This window comes from Cricetulus griseus, chromosome 7, assembly GCF_003668045.3.
Source record: "Cricetulus griseus strain 17A/GY chromosome 7, alternate assembly CriGri-PICRH-1.0, whole genome shotgun sequence".
In the NCBI taxonomy this organism is placed as follows: domain Eukaryota; kingdom Metazoa; phylum Chordata; class Mammalia; order Rodentia; family Cricetidae; genus Cricetulus; species Cricetulus griseus.
The window spans coordinates 45990286-46010228 of record NC_048600.1 but is presented as its reverse complement, the minus strand read 5'-3'; the positions used below and the strand labels follow the sequence as shown (position 1 = coordinate 46010228).

Sequence of the window (19943 nt, the reverse complement as noted above, 5' to 3'; positions counted from 1 at the left end):
TACCCAGCACCTGTGTGGATAGAATCCCTGAGCAGTAAGTGGACTCTCAGCAGCTGCTTCTTGAACCTTCAGCTTAGCTTCCAGGCCCTACACACAGAGAAGATGTAGGGATGCACCCAGGACCCTGGTTATTTGGGGGAAAAGGCTAGGCCAGGCTAGCCAAAGGCCTGAAGTCCCCAGCTACTTCTGAGACAACTCCCTCCCCATGGTCCTGGATTTGGCAAGGGGGGGGGTGTCTTATCTATAAGCTCCTGGCAGACTTGACAGTATACCTCCCCATGGTGTGCCTACTAGCTGCCCTTTCTGCCCAAGGAACACTCAAGGTTCTGTCCCACCCCCACTATAGAGAGCCACTGTGGCCTGTCAGGATGTCAGCCACTCTGCTGAGAAGCTGCTGGAAGGGCGCAAGTTCCCAAAACGAGGAGCCAGCTGGCTCCAACCCAGCTCCTGCTTTATCCATGTTAGAAAGGAGACTGAGCCAGTGTGTTGAGCCCCTGAGACAATGAAACTGAAGCCTGGCATCATTAGCCTATAGAGCTAGCAAGGACTGGCAGCCCATACATCCCTGCTACAAGCAACTCCAATCTTCCCACCACCTGTAGAGAATCAGAACAGCTCACATCAGTGCTAGCCCCAGCCTTGAGCCCTTTCAAAGAGTCTCCCAATGGCATCTTTGCCACCAACCAGCAGTAAGATACACTGGGAACAGAAGAAGTCTCAGGCACCTTCCTCTTGGACATTCCCTTACTCCTGGCCAGCCTGCTGGCAAAACACAGCAAGGAAACACAAACCCACACTTCCAGCCAGTAGTGGGAGTTTCACACCACAAACCAGGAAGTGGGGAGGAGGGGGCAGACATTGCGCAATGCAATCCCACAGTCAGGCCAGAACATCTGGAGAATAGGATGCTGGCAACCACTCCCATCTCCTCCTCAGGCAGAAGCCAGGCTGGCCACCAAACAGAGGAGCTTCTCATTCACCCAAAGATAGGGACGAGATAGTTCTCTAGGAGTCTTCAAAATGCCCTCTTCTTCTCCCTCCTATCGGGACAAGAACCCAACGGGGGTCTCAGTTTCCCTCCTAGATTCGGAAGGGGCATTATTCCCACAGGAAGGGAGAGTCATTGTTTGGACGGAATGGCTGTAGGGGATAAGGAGGAAGGGGGTGGGAGCCACATCCAGGCCAATCTCATTAGTTCAAATTTACAACATATTGCCCCTACCCCACCCCCGGAAACGGCACAGAGTGCCACAAACAGCTGGATGACTTCCAACAGGCAGCAGGCAGGCAGAGAGGCTGCCCCTCCCTCCCCAGGAAGTCCTGGTTGAGGCCCATGAGAGGGGATGGCTGAGTCCCAGCCTGAGCTGGCCAGAGGAGAGCATTTGGGGACCAGAATCCTGATGCATAGCCTAGCCTTGGGCTAAGTGCCTTGCTCATCTGCTGGTCACAGACACGTGGCCTGTCCCTCTGTCCTGTCTAGCATCTCCCATCCCACACCCAAGTTGCTCTTCCATGCTAGGGTCAAGGAATTCAAACACAGCTCTGACAAACCCTCAAGGGTTTTGGCAAGCAGGGGCAGAGTGTGAATGGGGAAGGTAGGATTGTGTCTGCCAAGAAACCCTTCAGACCCAGATTCCCCCCTCCCCAGATAGTAGAAGAGGGTGAGACAGTGGCTGTGCTGGGTGTGGGGGCTGCCACGGAGCTGATGCAGCAAGTTAGATCATGGAGCACCTTACTCTGTCTCAAAGACCTCCCTTCCCTTGACCATTCCTTCCTCTGGGCCAGTCATTTTCCACTGGAGGCTCAAGTGTCCTCCAGTGGTGCACAGTCTCATTTGAGAGGCAACAGATAGGGTGGGTAGCAGGCCTAGGTCCTGGAGAGGCAATCATTAGAGGTGCCGGGCAACTGTTTGGGGGATTTTTTTAACTTTGTTATTTAAATTAGAAACAATCTTATTTTACATATCAATCCCAGTTCACTCTCCCTTCCATCCTCCCCTGTCCCCCACCGACTCCCCTCCCCCCATCCACTCCCCAGGGAGAGTGAGGCCTTCCATGGGGGAATCATCAAAGTCTGTCACATCATTTGGGGCAGGGCCTAGGCCCTCCCCCGTGTATTTAAGCTGAGAGAGCATCCTTCCACGGGGAAATGGACTCCAAAAGCCCATTCGTGCTCTAGGAATAAATACTGGTTCCACCGCAAGAGGCCCCATAGACTGCCTAGGCCTCCCAACTGTCACCGAAGCTCAGGGGCCCTGGTTTGGTCCTATGCTGGTTCTCCAGCTGTCTGGGCAACTGTTATCCAGTTAGATGGGTATTCCCAGATCCCTGCAGCCTTGGTCCTGCCCTACAAGCTGGCTCAGCTTAAGTGGTGAGCCCTCTTCTCAACAATTCCAGGTGGGGGTGGGGGTGGAGGTGAAGGGTCTACTGCCAAGGCAGGATTCCCTTTCCTTTCTCGTATCAGCTGTGATGACCGAGGAGGCGCCTCCAGGTGGGGCAGACATCCACTTCCGTTCAGTTCCACCTCCCTGCCCCCCATAGGGTTGGGGAAGGAGAGTTCCAGGATCAGAGTTCGGTGTGAGGTTCCCAAGGCCTTGTTTGTTCTCCACAGCACCAACCACACCCGCTGTGACCCAGCCCGTCCCAGAGCAAGGCCTTTGGCCCGGGACCCTCGGAAATTCAGTCCAGGTTCAGGGAGGTGGGACTTGACAGCAGTAGGGACAGCAGGATAGCCCCGGACTAGGAAACGTGGGTTTCAGCCAAAGCGGTGAAAGTAAAGAAGGTTCCCTCACTAGCCTCGCCTCTCCAACTAGGCTCCGCCTCTTCGCTCCACCCCCGAGCTTCGTGCCTTCTGCGCAGGAGCAGGCTCCTGTCCCCTCCCTCCCCGCGCTTCCGGCGGCCCGGCGCATCCTGTCGGCGGCTGGATGCGCGCCCGTGGCCGGGCCGGTGTGTGTGCGCGCCTCGGCAGAGGGTCTCTAAAACCGATGTCTGTGAGCTTGCCTCCTGACACCAACCAGCCTCTATTTCCTGGACGAGCCCGCCGCCCAGGGCGTGCCAGAGCAGGATCCCGAGTGACCGGATGCCGTGAGGCGGGCCAGATGCCAGCGCCGGTGAGACGGGGCGCAGCGTCGCGGAGTCTGAGCCCACGGCGAGCTGGCACAGTGGGTCGGGCTGCAGAGACGGTCACGTCAGCATCCATTCCGGGCAGCCTGACATCCTCGGTCCAACCTGGACGTCAGCACAACAGATAAAAATAATGGGTCTTTATCCGAGCGTGGTGGCGCACGCCTGTATTTCCAGTACTTGGGAAGTGGATGGAAGCAGGAGGATCGGGAGTTCAATGCCAGCATGGTCTACATGGGACCTTGCCTTTAAAAAAAAAAAAGTAATCGCTCATTAACCAGCCACGGAGCCGTGGTTATAGCTGAAGCCCAGTTTGGGCTGAAAACAGGTCTTGGCCCTGGCCCCAGGTTCACTGCCCAGTTGTCCCTTTCATCCCCCTTCTGTTGTACCACAATAGTTGAAGGATGTAGTGAGATTTCCCTACTTTGTTTACCCGGCTTTTGATAGACTAAGGCCTGCTGTGTCTTACTGACCCATAGACTTTTTGTCCCAGTTCCTAGTTATTCTCATACCCAAGCAGTCAGGTCAGTTGGGGGCCCTAAGCACTTAGAATGGGACCAGGGAGGTGGTCGTCCCCTTGTGCACCCACTTATGTGTCAGGTCTTCTGTTCAACACTGAGAGGGCCTGGTGACCTATACTTTTGAGCAATGACAGGACAAATTCAGTCTGTTTCTCTGCTAGGCCCTGCCCAGGTTCTGACTGTCTTTTAATTCCTGGCCAGGATTAGGAGCAAAGAGCCAGGTTCCAGAAACAAGTTTTCTTGGAGATGGTGTCATATATGGGAAGCAGAAAATACTGGCTCTTATGTATCAGACTCAGGCACCCACCTCTCCTTTTGCCCATGACCCAAGTTTCTCCTATGTACAGCAGGTGTGGGCAGAGAATGCCCACCCACCCTGATACCACTAACAACCTATTATTACCCACACCATGTTCCAAGGTCCCCTGAGGCTGTATTAACTATAGCCTTCTGTTTATGTCTCTGGAATGACCCACACAATGGGCACCCCACTTTGCAGATAAAGATACTCAGGCAAGTGGGAAGACACTTGGTTTTGTTTTTTTCCTACTACAGCTTTCCCAAAAGATCGGACAAAAAAAACTGCAACTAGCAGAATCACAGCAGCAGCAGATCCCTAAAGACAGGCCACCCTCATCCCTGGGCCTACAGCGGAGCATCTACTTCTCCAGTCCAGAGGATCACCCTGCCCGGCTGGGACCAGAGTTTTTTGACCAGCCAGCGGTCACCCTGGCCCGTGCATTTCTGGGACAGGTAATATAAATGCAGGTGCAGGTTCCAGGAGCCCTAGTCCTGTCACTCACTACTTGTTCACATCTCTGATTCGCCTTTGTTGTGCTCACACAGGTAGCCATCTTGTCCACATTGGCCGCGGATAGTTTGGTTATTGTCTAGGATCACTGCAAAGAATAAGAATATTGATAGGGGTGTTCCTTGTGGCGGTAGCAGGGCCACTGGCAATAATGGTATTATGTATTGGCCCCAGCATCTCTAAGGAGCCACTTTTGCCAATGGCTGGGGCCAAGGATACCATTAAGTTGCCAGTGTCTGAATCACTTAAAAGAGCTGGTCTCCACTGCATGGCTCAGTATGGGTCCAGGATCTGGGCTGGGCCAGGCATGCCTGGCGTGGGAAGTGGGGACTACCCCAGACCCAACCTGGTGTGGCCTATAATATATGCACATGATGGAGCTGGCCGTGTTCGTTTACAGCACCCACTATTCCTAGGTGCCAGAGCTGGTTTTAGGAGGTTTCCTGGCCCACCTTTTTCTCCTAACAAGCTTCCCTTTAGGGTAGCATGGCCAAGGACATCCGGTTTCTCTAATGGAAGAACTGGTGCTAAGAGTTCCATGTTAACAGGAACAGACCCTGAACAGAAGGGACTTAATTCTGTTGTCAAGGATGTGTTCTTTCTAAAAGCCCCATAATAATCAACATCTATGATTATGACAAACAACATGGTTTTTTTTTTACGTTAGGTTTAGGTCAAGAGCCCAAGGATGGTCACCACCACCATACATCTGCCTCTGTTCAGCATCCTGGATATGTCAACGGGCTGGGCTCCCTGTCATGCCTGCTTGAGCCCATATTGGTAGACAAGATGATGTCTGGCAGGAAAAGGGGTATTTTTTAGCCTGTGCATTCCTTTGGTCAAGGAAAACCCAGGTGTGGGTCACAAGCTCAGTAAAGATTCACTGTAGTGAGTTGCTGGGACAGCAAACGGCTGTGGACTGAGGATCGTGTTGCCTTCCCAGGCCCTCCACCAGAAAAGTCCTGGGAGCTCCCTCCAGCTCAGCTGGGGTGCCCCAGTGTGCCCCTTGGAGATATGGGAGCATGCAAGTATAGTTAGTGAAGGAACACTCCCTGACCTTTTTCTCCTTCCAAAACATTCATTCCTGTCTTCAGTGTTTTGGGTTCTAGAAAGGATTTCCAGGCTTCCAAGACAAGCACTGACCCCTTCTTTTCCTCCACTCTGCCTGTTACATTGACCCTGAGGCACCATGGGTCAACCTGGACTGAGATGAAGGTGCCTTCTGACCAAATAACCCCTCAAACCTAAGGATGTGAGGTGCTGTTGACATGGCTGGATGCTGAAATCCTTCCATGAGCCCTAGTTAAGACAGCTGGCCATTCTTAGGATCATGGACCAGGCTAGGCACTACATGAGCTGGCCCCGCTGGTCCTGTTTCTCATTAAGGTCAGCACTAGTAGGCAGTCTCAGTGTAGATCCTTTGTGGCTATCCTAGTTTAACAAGCACATCACAGAATCTGAATATCCCAGGAAATGTGTAGGGACCCCTTGGGGCCACTGAACATTTAAGGCTCTCAAGGGAACGGTGGGAAGAGGATGTGGGAAAGCCAAGAACGCCACTGAGGGGAATTTGAGGTCAACCTGCACAGTGAATACAAGTAAATTCTCAAGATGTGGTCAGAACCCTTAGTGAACAACAACAACTATAGTTGGTCAAGAAGGGGTGGTGACCTTAATATCAGCATTCAGGCTCTGAGCAGGAGCAAAAGAAGAGGCAGAATGGAGGAACCAGGTGGCTGGGTCTCTCTGGGCTTGGGTTCCTGGTACATCCTGAGCTTAAGAGAGGAGGTCTAGGTGGGGATTTTTCAGCTTGGTTGACCCCCTTTCCTATGGTCTGAGCAGACTCACTGCCCACAGGTCCTTGTCCGGCGACTTGCTGATGGAACAGAACTCCGTGGACGCATTGTAGAGACTGAGGCATACTTGGGGCCAGAAGATGAAGCTGCTCACTCAAGGGGTGGCCGGCAGACTCCCCGAAACCGTGGCATGTTCATGAAACCTGGGACCCTGTATGTGTACATCATCTATGGCATGTACTTCTGCTTGAATGTCTCCAGTCAAGGTTAGTGGTGCTGGGCTTGGGGAAACAGGCAGGCTACCAGCTGGCCAACACCCTGGAAGACTGAGGTAGACAGGCGTTTGAGTAGGGAGGTGCCATTGTGGGCTAAATTGGGATTTCAGGGGTTTTGGCTGTTCTTGACAGGGCAAGCCTGGCTAAAGCAGCTGAGGCTACATAGCACGGAGGCGACAGGGCCAACCTGCATGCAGAGCAGTCAGGTTCTATGGCCAGAGTTCAGAATGATGATTTTGGTTCTGGGTTAGATTTGGAGTGGGCCAGGGGGTAGGAAAGTGGAAAGCAAGAAACTGGTTTGGGGTAAGCTGGGCTCATACAGGAACCTTGCCAAAAGTCCTATTCTGGGATCTGGTTCAGTTACTCTCATCCAGGAGCATCTCTGCTCCCTTAGGAGACATCAGGCAATGTTTGGTAGCATATCTGGTTATCATTACTGGCTAGCATCTGGCAGGTAAAGGCAGGGGTGCTGCTAGAAACCTGCAATGACCACACAGGACCTCCTGGCCCCATATAGCATTTGTGGAGGGATGTAGCTGCAGTGCTCCTGGGAGAAACTGAGTCTCCTGAGGTCCAACGCTGTCCTGACAAGCATGTAGCCTTGTGTTCTCAGTGGTTGAGCCTGACGAACCAGTACCATCCTACCAAAGCCACCACTGGTCCAAAGTGACCAACCAAATGCTCTTTGTTTGTTGGACAAATACTTGTGATGCAGGGAATTGTGGGTGCCCATAACAGAAAGCTGAGGGTGTCCAGTGCAGGGAACTTGGGAGCTGGAGGTGAGTGGACCACAAGACTGGCTCTGTGCTTACCACAAAGCTGATACTGAGTGACAGTATGGATGACTAGACATCAAAAGATCATGAGAGGCTGGAGAGGTAGTTCAATGCTTAAGAGCATTGGTTGCTCTTGCAGAGGAGCTGGGTTCCCTTCTCAGCCCCCTCAGTTTACAACCATAACTGTAACTCCAGTTCCAGGAGATCCAGTGCCCTCTTCTGGCATCTGTCAGCACCATGTGTACAAGTGGTGCAGACATACATACAGGCAAAACACCAGTATACCTCCTCTTCCTCTTCTCCTCCTCCTCCTCCTCTTCCTCATTCCCTTCTTCTCCCTTCCTCTTCTTCCTCCTCCTCCTTTTTTTTTTTTTAAATTAAAAAGAGAAGAGAGAAAGATGACAAGCCTTCCTGGACAGAACCAACCCTATTAGTATGGCTTAACTAAGGAATTAAAACCTAAGATGGTTAGTGCTGCAGTCTCTGAGGGAGAAAAACAATGCTGGTTCCTGGGGCATGGTGAGTAAGGCAGACGCAAGGATGACCAACTGAAAGGCCCCCAAGAACATCCAGGTTGGGGGCAAATTCCCACAAGGATGCACATGGTCCTGATGAGGGTCATCCATGTTGAGTAGAGGCTAAGGACATGGGTGTCACTGGCAGGCAGCCAGGTGTGACTGCTGAGAGTTTGGGAAGAGGATGAGGGTTTGAGGGCCAAGCAGGGCAGATGTCAGAATGCCAAGTTAAAGCAGATGTGTAGCAGAGTTAGGCAAGGACATGGAGGTCAAAGCTGTTTGCATGAAGATGAGAGGGAGCGAGGATAGCATGGGATGATAAAGTGGCCCTGGGAGCTGAGAGTAGGGATCATGTGCCCTACACTCACAGGACTATGTATCCTGCTTCTCTCTGAAATGACAGAAGTCCCAGGTGATGAGCTAGGTACAGCATGGGAGGAGGGATTCAAGGGACTGGACCTTCCAGGATTTCTGTATCATATTTGCATTAGGTCTGAGACTTACCATTTTCTAGTAGAGTGGCGTTCTACCCCAGAGGTGCTGGCTCTCTGGGGCTTTCTATACCATCCTTGTAGCCACTACCAGTCAAGACTAGAGGAAGCCAAAGACTCACCCACACTAGTTGATCATAGTTCTGGCTTTGAAGAGCAGTGGTGAGAGTCTGTCAGTCTTGCCTGGTAGAGGCTTCCCAAGGTTCTTAGGGAAGACTTAGCAGCCTAGTTGATGTTACAGGGAAGAGGGGGCAGAGGGGTCTGGATATCTGGATGTAATGAATACCAGTTTACATGTGCAGGAAGACAGCAGCACCCCTGCAACACTGGGTATGTGCAGGTCTGAAGTTTACTTCCAGGCTGTCTGTCTGTCCCACAGGGGCTGGGGCTTGTGTCCTGTTACGAGCACTAGAGCCCCTGGAGGGCCTGGACACCATGCGGCAGCTTCGCAGCACCCTCCGGAAAAGCACTGTCAGCCGTACCCTCAAGGACCGTGAGCTCTGTAGTGGCCCCTCCAAGCTGTGCCAGGCCCTGGCCATTGATAAGAGCTTTGACCAGCGAGACCTGACCCAAGATGAGGCTGTGTGGCTGGAGCATGGCCCCCTGGCGACAGGCAGCCCAGCTGTGGTGGCAGCAGCTCGCATAGGCATTGGTCATGCAGGGGAGTGGACCCAGAAGCCACTTCGCTTCTATGTCCAGGGCAGCCCATGGGTCAGTGTGGTAGACAGAGTGGCTGAACAGATGTGTCAGCCTCAGCAAACAGCCTGATGGGCTTTTTTATTGTTTAAAAGTAGAATAAAAATCTTATTTGTGGGGAACTGTCCAAGTCTCAGCCAGAATTTGTGTGCATGCAGTTAATTATTCATCTGGGTCAGGAAACCTGGGTACCCGATATGTATGGCACCAAAGAGGGGAGAGTCGTCAGTGTATGGGTATATACACCTAGGAGCAGGAATGAGTTAAATGAGTGTTTTGGACACTCCAGGGCAGCTGCATAAGGGGCAGGCTGGGGAAGGGATCAGAAAGACAGAACCTGTGTGTGTGTAAAGGGCTTAGACTTCAGAGACACATCTTGGAAGGCCTTCTCCACCTCAGCAATGTAAGGATGCTGTGAGGACCAGATTGAAGAGTAAGCCTAGTGGGGCTGGAGAGATGGCAATGGTTAGAAGTGCTTCCCGCTCTTCTCAAGTTCCCTTTCCCAGAGGCTCACAACCTCTGTAACTCTAGCTCCAGGGTATGCTTTCTTCTGACCTCTGAGGACACCCACACACACAAAAGCATTAATAAAAATAAATATACATATATTTTTTAAAGTAACATTGGTGGCTTATGTCTGTAATCCTAGCACATGGGGACAGAGGCAGGAAGATCAGTTCAGAGTCATCCTTGGCTACATAGAAAGTATAAGGTCTGGGCTACATAAGACTTGGTCTCAAAACAAAAAGTCCAGCAATGGTTGCACCATAGCTGTTTCTGATCAGACAGACAGCTGGAACAAGAACCGGTTCTGCCAGGCTGGGGTTGCCTATCTTCCTAAGGTCAGTCAGGAGCTCTGGGGCAGGGAGGGGGTAGGCTAGTTCCCATTCACACTGAGCATGCTGCCTGGGCTCATGTGAGCAGTGCCTGGAAGACAGCAATGACGGGGTCCTCATGGGTGGTCACCACCAGCACACTGCGGAACTTGTCAAAGAGCGTGAGCAGCTGGGAACGTCGTGTGTTCTCATTGTACATGATCTCCTCCAGATGGTGGCGGCCGCGGAAGTAGTGAAGGAGCCTGGAGGAGAGAGGGTGGCATGAGCCTAGCCCAAGGCCAGTGCTACTAAGGACTCCAACAGCCATTGGTGGGTGGATCTGTAAGCTGCCTGCAGGTTTGTGAAGAGCTGTGGGCTGGGCCAAGCATCACAGACCTTATGTCCACCAATCCCCCAGTGAGTGGTGGTAGGCCTGAAGTGAGTCCACACAGCGGCACAACTATGCAAACCTAGAGCCACTTCAGCATGCACCCTGATGAAGGGAGGAATGCTACTGGCTTCTTTCTATTCTCCCATGGCATTGGGTTCAGTCTGTGCCAGGGGGATTTCTGTAGTTGAGTCCAACACAAAGAAGGCCAGGGAACAGGAAAGGCCTGGACCAACATTTGGAAGAGTTGCAAATGGTCCTCTAGCAGTCTGCAGTGTGATTCTTAGAACACTGAACACCAACAACCTGACCTCTTCCATTATGCCCGTACAACACCTAAGTCAGGTTGGATATGACAGACATCAAGCTGCTATGACCCAGGGTCCTAAGGTTCCCCAGGACCAAGAATCTGGACATATTCCTGCCAAGCCCCCAGTGGGTCAGAACCTGAGAGCAGCTGCCTCTCAAGCAGTGGCAAGGAACACTCAGAAGTACGAGTAAGCAGCTAACTAGATCCAGGGGTGTGGCCAGAGGCCCACCTGGACAATAGCTCCTGCCCTTCACACACCAATCTTAGGAGAAGAAGAGCCCACCATGAGCTGTGGTAGTAGGTAGCTGTGCAAGGATACCAGCACTTCCCTGCAGTTATCCATATCACCTGTTATCAGTCACCTGCTCCCTACCTGGCAAACATGCGGAGGTCCTCCGGGTTTTGGGCTGCAGGTACACTGAGGATGGCAGCCCGCTCATGCTCTGAGAGGCTGGCCAGCAGATTCTCTGTCATCCTCTTGTTCAGTGGTGAGTCTCCACTGGGGAGCAGCTCTGCACTGGAGTTGTCCATACTGGGGCTGGTAAGGGTCATGTCATCACTGCTGGCTGTGGGTTGGAACAGCCAAGTGATGCCAAGTATGCCAAGATGCAGAGCATCAAAGGCACTGACAGCATCCAGATCCTGAGGTCACTGCCACACTCCCCTCTAAGCCTTCATGCAAGAACTTACTGCCATCCCACCTCCTAAGTGTGTAGTATGCCTCTTGTGTGGCTAACCTGGAACACAGGAGCTACCCTTATAAGAACAGAAGAACAGAACAGAAGAACGCTGCATGCCCACTATACCCTAAGGCAGGCACGGTGTCTTGTCCCACCTTAGCCAACATGGGGATGAAGCACATGGACCCCAACAGCAGATAGCTGTGTTCCCTGTGATGACAGTATGAGGTCCTGCTCTGAAGACGGGCTGGAGTGGGGGAAGTCTAGCTGTGCTGCAGTGGGCAAAGGCTTCTGACTACAGGCAGCTGCTTAGGGGCAAAGCCTCCCCTTCAGACCCACAGCAGCACAGGAAAGACAGGAGGAAGAGGTCTCCACAGGCAGGAACAGAGGCAGCTGAGTGTACAAACATGAAAAGACACCTCTTATCCCAACAGTGCCCAGGCTTCCTGGATGCCATCACCAAAGTCTCCCAGCCCCCCATTACCAGACAGGTGTCCTGGATGGGGATCCTACTTGGGGAGCCGAAGCTTAGGGCATTTGGTGTGCTGAGGCTGCGGCCACCAACTCGGGCAGTGAAGGGGACGTCATCCTCTCGAAGTCGGGGCTCCTCTTCACTGGGTGAGGCCATTAGGCAAACATAGGTGTGCAGTTGGATGAGGAGCCGGCGCTGCAGCATCCACACCACCATTTGGATGAGCTGGGTCTATGAATGAGCAGAGTAAGAAAGTGTGGGCTGATCCCCTGACTACAGTCTTGATCCTGTTCCTGGCCCTTAGCAGCCCCAATACCTAAGCAGGAAGGCCTCCTATCTGGAAGAAGGGACCCTCAACTGCAGGGTAGCCCTGCAAGGTCAGCTTACCCCAGGGAAAGCAATGGGGCCAGAACTCCCAGACCACATTTGTACTAGCCCCCATCACACACCTGGGCTTTTTCCCTCCTCTGAATTGACTTTCCCTACAGCCATGTGTGTTCTTGCAGCCCTCATTCCAGCCCACTGAGAACTGCTGCCATTAGACAGTCTACTGCTGGGCAAGCCCCACACTGTTAAGAGAAGCAACTGCCCTATGAGTCCTTGGCTCTACCTGAAAGTCTGCTCCAAGAACAGAAATGATTCCAGAAAGAAATGGGGAATGGATCTACTGCTCTAGTGTGGTAAGGCACAGTCAGGCCTTGCAAGCACTGGCCAGGCAGTAGCCAGCACCAATGGAAAAGCACCTCTCAGGCACAGATACCAAGCATTTGGTATGTGTAGACAATACCAATGTCCTCATCTTTGGGAGGCCCAGAAGAGCTGCTGTTCTGGTTACACATGGAAGGGGGTTGGATTACTGGGGAGGAAGATATACATACCAACCATGGTCAAAAACCAAATAAATTTCAATAGGAATTCAAGCTATTGAAACATAAAATGTAAAAAATAAAACACAAAAGCTTCATAAGCACTAGACAGTATGTCCCCGGGATGTGGCAAACCAAACAGCTCCACCCCAGTCCCCTGACAAGGCCTGAAACAGCTGCTCAGACATGGCCTGGAAGATCAGCCGTTATCCAGACAACTGGGAAGTTTCTGCTGGAATGGGAGCTCTGCCAGACCCTCCCCCAAGAACTGCCTGGGGGAGAGTAGGGAGGGTACAGATGCAAAGTGTATCTTTTCATCCCCCTGGCTCAGTTCCTGGAAACCAAGGGCTCTGTGAAAGGCAGCTTTAAACTCTGGCACACTCAGCATGTAAATGAGTTGAAAACCCAGGATCTTATTCCCATTCACAATTTGAGAAGGGGAAGTATTTGACTTTAAGGGCTGATTTTGCCCAGTGTATCTGGCACCTAACAAAACAAATACTTTGCTTTTGAAGATAAAGCATGGAGCCCACCCAGCTTGTCTCAGACACCTGTCCTTTCTCACTAGATCTCTCTTGGAGCTCAAAGCAGTTACTAGAGTGGAGGGGCAAAACCTCTCTGCTCCAAGTCACCATTTTATCCTCTCTTGAGCATGGGCCTGTGAACAGTGACTGACCCCTGTGGCCTACTGCACCTTCAAAAGCACCCCACCACAACTAGTACCCAACTGCCATCCTCTGCCCTGACCCAGGCCTACCAGGCAAGACACGGTCCTAGCCTGGTGTACTATAGATCTTAGGAAAAGGACTCTAGGCGCAGAGGCCCTAGGATTCCACACAAAGATCCCATGGTTCCTAAGCCCCCAGAGGAAGGGATACAGGAACTAAGCTGTCTTGGAAAGCAGGGCCCAGGCTTAGTGGAAACAAAGCTGTCTGCAGCCTCTGTCTGTGAGAAGCCCCTCGGTCCAGGAGGCAGCACAAGAGGATCCTGTCAGCCCAAGAATAGCCAGTAATACCCTTCTGGCAAATTTAACCCAGTCCTAGACCAGAGGATACCCATGGACCACAGGAAGCCTGCAGAATTTAACCACAAGTCTCCCCAAACCAAGGCAAAATGTCAACAGTGCTAAGGGCCTTTAAGTCAGGGGCCACCAGGCAGGAAGTTAGACCCAGTCCATCTCATAAGCCACACAGGGGCTCTAGTGACTTACCTCCTGTGCAGGGGGAGCCAGAGGGCTCCTGAACTCCGACAAAGAAACAGGCAAGGAGAACTTAGCCAGGATAGATGGCAGGTCATGGGACGGGAACTGTCGAGAGAACTGCTCAGCCAGTGGGGAGTACCTAGGGCAGACAACTGTGGTCACAGTGCAGTTTCCCAGGGTTACAGCAACCATCTGGGTAAGCATAATGACAACAGAATGAAGTATGGTGACCCAGCAGGCCTTCAGATGGACAGAGTTGCAGGCACTGTCCCTCAAGATGTGGCAGGAGCCACAGAACCCCTCTGATCTCAGCCAGGAAGAGATAGCCTTAACGTGGGCAACACCAAACCAGACTGGGATCTATACCTGAGCATGCCATTGGCAGCATCAGGATACAGTTAGAGCTGGCCTCAGGGCTTCAAAGCCTCTGGTACCTGGCCACTTCAGGTGCCACTAAGGGTCCTGCTGGGCTCTTTCTAGCTCTAGACTCTAGATTTGGCAGCCATGGTACTCACAGGCACACACTGGCATTGGGAGACAGGACATAGACGTTGTTCTCACACAATGGGTAGATGATGACGGCCTTGCCCCAGTATACCAGGTGAGCTGCGAGCTGGAAAACCTGCAGACCAAGGGGAGATGGAGGGACTGAACTTAGAAGCCATTGCCTTCCTACCTTTGGAACTCCTCCAACCTAAAGCAGCACGGTGCCACCCTGCCTCTGGGTCAGTGAGTACCACCAGCACTGTGTTGTGGAAAAATCTTTTTGTACACTAAGAGTATGTGTCACTCTGATTGCTTTAATAGAAAGCTGAATGGCCAATTGATAGGCAGGATTTTCAGGGCAGAGAGGACACTAGGAAGAAGGGAATCGCCAGCCAGAGAGAGAGAGAGAGAGAGAGAGAGAGAGAGAGCACAAGACAACAGGTAAATGCCATGAGTTACATAGCACCAGGTAGATGAACAGAAATGGGTTAATTTAAGTTATAAGAGCTAGTGGAACAAAGCATAGCTTTAGTCTTAAGCATTTATAATTAATAAGAAGTCTCTGTGTGGTTATTTGGGAGCTGGCAGGCAGATCAGAGACAGACTAGCTACAGTACTATTTCTGTATTCAGAGTTCCCTGTGCTGCTTGGGACCACTGTTTTGCTAGGCAGCAGGTGTATGAACACAGGGACACTAAATTGCTGGGGAACCTGATCAGCCTGCCTGGGCTAGATGTTCCAGCAAAAGCATAGTATTCCCATGTCGACCAGAACTCCAGCACCATTTTCTAAAGTAATGAAATATGGAGGCTCTCATTGTATTCACTCCTGCATACTCAAAGTCCCAACTCATCCCTATGCACTTTGCTTTCCCCAGAGACCATCCTGCTTCCTAGGCTCTCAAATACCAGAAAATACACAAAGACAACAGAAATCCTTTCTAGGGGTGGCCTCCATACACGCTAACTTCATGGGGGTAGCCAGACCTGAAAATACAACACCACAGCCCTTCATGAGAAGGAAGGTATGTGAAATCCCAAGCCATGATATTCTACCTAGATCACAAAGACCCCTTTCAACAGATGGGCCCATGGTGCTGAGTGCTCCTGCCTGAACACAGTGCCTGTTTCATTGCTGAGGGCAGGTATCTACCAACAACTAGCTCAAACATGGAGAAAACAGCCACCCCACTGTTACCCCCTTTGTTCTTATCCCAAGTGCCAGTGACATCAGCTCTCGGGCAAAGACATGTCCACTCTCTCTATTTTTGCTGACACTGTGATTTCCATTCCCACCCTCCCTCTACCTCTAAAACATTCTCCACTAGGCAGCCAGAATACCATTTTAGGGACTAAAAGTCCAAAATCAGCATGATAGGGCTGGAACCAAGGTGCCAGCAAATCTGTGCTCCCTTGGGGGTTCAAACAAAGAATCTGTCCTTGTCTATTCCAGTTGCTGGCATTCCTTGGCTTATAGCCTCATCAAGCCAATCTCTATTCTTACATCATCTCCTTCTCTTCTGCAGTCAACTCTCCTTCAACCCCCTTCTTAAAAATGTGTGTGTGTGTGTGTGTGTGTGTGTGTGTGTTCCTGCTAATGTACCTGCAGAAGGCTGTCAGATCCTCTGGAGTTGTTACAGGAGACAACAGGTGCTAAGAACCAAACTCAAGTCCTCTACAAGAGCAGCAAAGTGCTCTTAAACCTCTAAGGCAGTGTGGTTCTCAACTTTCCTCATGCTGTGACCCTTCAATACAATTCCTCATGTTGTGGTGACTCCCAACTATAAAATTATTTTGTCGCTACTTTCGTAACTGTAACTTTGCTACTGTTATGAATCATAACTTAAACATCTGATGTGTAGGTATCTGAAGCTTAGCAGTAGAGTGCTTGCCTAAGCAGTCATGAGGCCCTCAGTTCAATCTCTGGTACTGCCAAAAACGATGTGTGTATCTACATACACTAAAAACCTGAAGAGAACTGAGTATGATGTCACACCCAAGAGGTCAGGAGGCTGAGGCAGGAAAATTACAAGCATGAAAACAGCCAAGGCAGGCTGAGTGTTGCTGTTGCATGCCTTTAATCCCAGCACTTGGGAGATAGAGGCAGGCAGATCTCTGAGTTGAAGGTCAGCCTGGTTCTAATGAGTTTCAGGACAGCCAGGGCTATGCAGAGAAACCCTGTCTCTAAAAACCAAAAACCAAAACAGCCAAGGCTACGCAGAAGACATCCTATCTCAAAACAACAGAAGTCTGGAGAGGCTTCTATTCCAGTACTCAGGAGACAGAGACCAGCAGACCTCTCTGCTCTAGGCCAGCCAGAGCTATACACTAAGACACTGACACACTAAAACACTGACAGGATCTTCAGTGTTTATGTATGAAATATAGGATTGTGGGGACTTTCTGATCTGTAATTTATATTATATTTGAACTTTCAGTTAGTAATTTTTCTTTTATTTGTATTAATTATGTGTATATGTGTGTCTGTACAGGTGTGTACAGGTGCCCTTAGAAATCAAAGACATCAGATCCCCTCAAACTGCAGTTTCTGGGCAGGCTGCCTGATCTGGGTGCTGGGAATCCAGCTCAGGTCCTTTGCAAAAACAACACAATGAACCACCTTTCCAGCCCTATTTATTAGTAATTTTTTTAAAAGACAAAACTCCCAAAATTTTATGCTCTCTGGATTGATATGGTATGAATGCTTTTCTAATTTGTTTTGTCTTGCTTTTTGAAGACAAGGTCTTGCTTTGTAGCCCAGGCTAGCTTTGAACTCAGATCCGTCCACCTCAGCCTCCTGAGGGCTAGAATTACACATGTGCCACAAGGCCAATCAGTGTGATTATCTCATGTGTGACAATCACACCTGAGGCAGACGTTCCCCCAAAGGTCCAGTACCACCCTTGGACCACTGTACCCCACAGGGACATCTACAGGAAACAGCAGTCCCAGAGAATGGTGAGGTGAACCATCAGGGCTAGAACTCTATTTCTATCAGGTTCAGCAGGGAGTTAGTACGGAAGGAAACAACACCCTCCTCCCTGATCCCAGACAAGGCCAATGCAAGGAAATGGAGGAGACATCAAAGGTTGATCAAAGAGGACTGTGACAGTGAGGGGTCAGGCACGGTGCTAACTGACTCCATCAAAACAGCCTCTTAGTCTTTTCAAACTGTAAGTAGGAAGTGAAAATATACCACCATCCATGTAGCCCAATCTCTTTATAACAGCGGCACTGCCCCTCTGTGGTTGTTCAGGACAATGAATATATTCAAAGTTCTGTGTCTTACAGAGGGAAGCCCACCCAGGGATAGCCAGAGATAGAGAGAAGGGACGAACTTATCCTGAGAATATAAAGAGTTTTGGGAAAAGCAGCCCAATAGGCCCACAAAGCAAAAACTACCAGCAATGCCAACCCATTTCTCTGTCCACACTGAGCCAGGAGGGATCCAAGAGAGCCTGCCTCAGAACTGTGGCCACTACATCTCGCTGAGAAGTCTTGCCTTTTAGCAGAGGTACCAGGGTGGGCCTTTGCTGCCCCCTGTTGGCCACATGGTACACATCCCTACCAGATCAGGATATTGGCATTTATTTATTCATTTGGGCCTGCCCTTAGACTTGTCACCTAAAGCCCTGGCATAGGTAACCTGGTGAGTTTCTTCTGTGCTTTTCCTCCACCACACTTTAACCACAGCCACAAACAGGGTTCTACAAGAAGGTGGAACCCAGCACTGAATCTGTCCCTTTCCTGCTGCTCTGGGATACACAGTGCTACCCTTCCAGTAGAGCACAACCTGATCAGCTGTTTCCCACCTGCCTGTCTCTGCCACACCTCCTCCTTGAGAATGGGCTATTTTGATGACCCTGGGGCTGGGTTGGGAACAAAAAAGATGGGGGGGGGACAATGAAACAAAAGGAACACACATGGATCAGTAACTCATTTAGATACTAGTCCTTTGGGTATCAGAGATTGAATTAAAAATTAAACAAATTCTTGGTCCTACAGGGAAGGCTTTCTCTGATTGGACTTAACAGATCTCTCGAATAGGACTGAATCTCTGCATGTCTCACCATTAAAGACATGTATTTCATTAGAAGAAGGAAAGAAGGAAGGAGGGAGGGAGGGAGGGAGGGAGGGAGGGAGGGAGGGAGGGAGGAAGGAAGGAAGGAAGGAAGGAAGGAAGGAAGGAAGGAAGGAAGGAAGGAAGGAAGGAAGGGGTGGAAATGTGCAGGGACAGAAGCACATACAGTAGGGTAAGTTAGCAGCTCAAGTTCAAGCTCTCACTTCCCACATGCTTGTTCGTATGCCACTGTGACTGTCCTGAGCTGGTGTGTCTGCTGTGTGCTACTACCTCCCCCACCTGTCCTCCAGGCCTTTGCTGGGAACACTTCTCTCCTTTCTCTTATGGCTTGTCTCACCTCTGCTCAACAGAGACAGATTCAGACACCAGAACCCCAAGCCTCCCACCCACACTACCCTGATCTGTGGCAGGTCATGTAGTATCAACTTGTGTGCTAGACAAGGGCCCTAAACATTTAGCATGGCAGGCAGTCTGCTTTTCTCAGAATTTAGCATTTTCCCCCACAGACTACCTCCTTCTTCTTCCCACTTCCCCAGGTCCCCAGCCTACCTGCAGCAAGGCCAGGTCAGCATCCTGGGCTAGCTGCTGCAGGTTCTTCACAGCAGATGTGGTCTTGATGACCCGCACCAGAGCCGGAGAGCAGTCAATGGGAAGCTCACCCAGCAGAGACTTCTCATCACTGAGTAGTAGCAAGGCATGGTAGGGGCTGAAGGACAGAGGTACATGTCAGCAGAACATGAAGGGCCACAGGTCTTGTACCAGGTAAGTGCCTGGAACACCAAGGCACAGCCAGAGGTCATAAGCACTGCACTGTGGGCAGTAGAGGTTGAGGGAGAAATCAGAGAAAGCAGTCAGGGCTTTTACAAACTCTGCAAGGATTACTGTTGCCCTGCGGGAGGGGAAGGAGGTAGGGATTAGAACAAAACTAGGGAGCATCTGAATACCTGACTTCCCACCCCCTTCTGGGATTTTCCCAGTCCCCCCCCCCCCCGTGTGTGTGTGTGTGTGTTGTGTGTGTGTGTGTGTGTGTGTGTGTGTGTTGTGTGTGTGTGATGTGTGTGTGTGTGTGTGTGTGTGTGTGTGTGTGTGTGTAGGGAGGCTGTACGTGGGGGAACAGTTCATGAGCCTATTCAGCCCATTCATGTAAGTATGGAGGCATCAGAGGTCTTTATCACTCTCCACTTTTTTTTTTTTTTACATGTATATTGTATATGAATAAGGCACATGCATACAGTTCTCCTCTTCTACCATGTGGGTTCCATGGATTGAACTCAGGTCACATCTAGCCTGGAAGCAAGTGCCTTTACCTGCTGAGCCAGCTCATCAATCCTCAACTTTGTTTTATTTTATTTCTGAAACAGGCTCTCTCTACTTAGCTCAGGTTGTCCTGGAACTCATTCTGTAGACCAGGCTGACCTCAGACTTAGTGATCTCCTGCCTCTGCCTCCCAGGTGCTGGGATTAAAGGCGTGCACCATCATGCCGAGCTCTCTACCTTATTTTTTGCAATAGAACCTGAAGCTTGCCAATTTGGCTAGACTGGTTGGCCACCAAGCCTGTCACCTTATTCATGTGTACATACACATGCACACACACATATAAATAAATAACAGTTAAAAAAAGAGCATGGAGGTGCATGCCTT

General features: G+C 50.8%; 2 protein-coding genes across 6 annotated transcripts in view; one reads left to right on the top strand and one right to left on the bottom strand.

Moving 5' to 3' along the window:
- The first annotated feature begins 2866 nt into the window (after positions 1 to 2866).
- On the top strand, positions 2867 to 9146 carry Mpg (N-methylpurine DNA glycosylase). The gene is made up of 4 exons (XM_027425157.2): positions 2867 to 3109; positions 4199 to 4396; positions 6312 to 6516; positions 8687 to 9146. The coding sequence occupies exons 1-4, from the start codon at positions 2924 to 2926 to the stop codon at positions 9073 to 9075; spliced, it is 978 nt and encodes a 325-aa protein (XP_027280958.1). The 5' UTR covers positions 2867 to 2923; the 3' UTR covers positions 9076 to 9146.
- A 530-nt stretch (positions 9147 to 9676) lies between these two features.
- The window catches only part of Nprl3 (NPR3 like, GATOR1 complex subunit), a 39347-nt gene continuing 29080 nt past the window's right edge, over positions 9677 to 19943 (bottom strand). For 4 of the 5 annotated variants that reach the window (XM_027425152.2, XM_027425153.2, XM_027425156.2 and 1 more), the window contains 6 exons: positions 18851 to 19007; positions 14251 to 14357; positions 13745 to 13874; positions 11710 to 11899; positions 10890 to 11082; positions 9677 to 10081 (listed from right to left, as the gene is read on the bottom strand). In XM_027425152.2, the coding sequence (XP_027280953.1) occupies positions 9916 to 10081; positions 10890 to 11082; positions 11710 to 11899; positions 13745 to 13874; positions 14251 to 14357; positions 18851 to 19007 (943 nt within the window). In that variant the 3' untranslated portion in view covers positions 9677 to 9915. Of the gene's footprint in view, positions 10082 to 10889; positions 11083 to 11680; positions 11900 to 13744; positions 13875 to 14250; positions 14358 to 18850; positions 19008 to 19943 lie in introns of those variants that run through there. The other variant, XM_027425154.2, reaches the window with a different exon arrangement.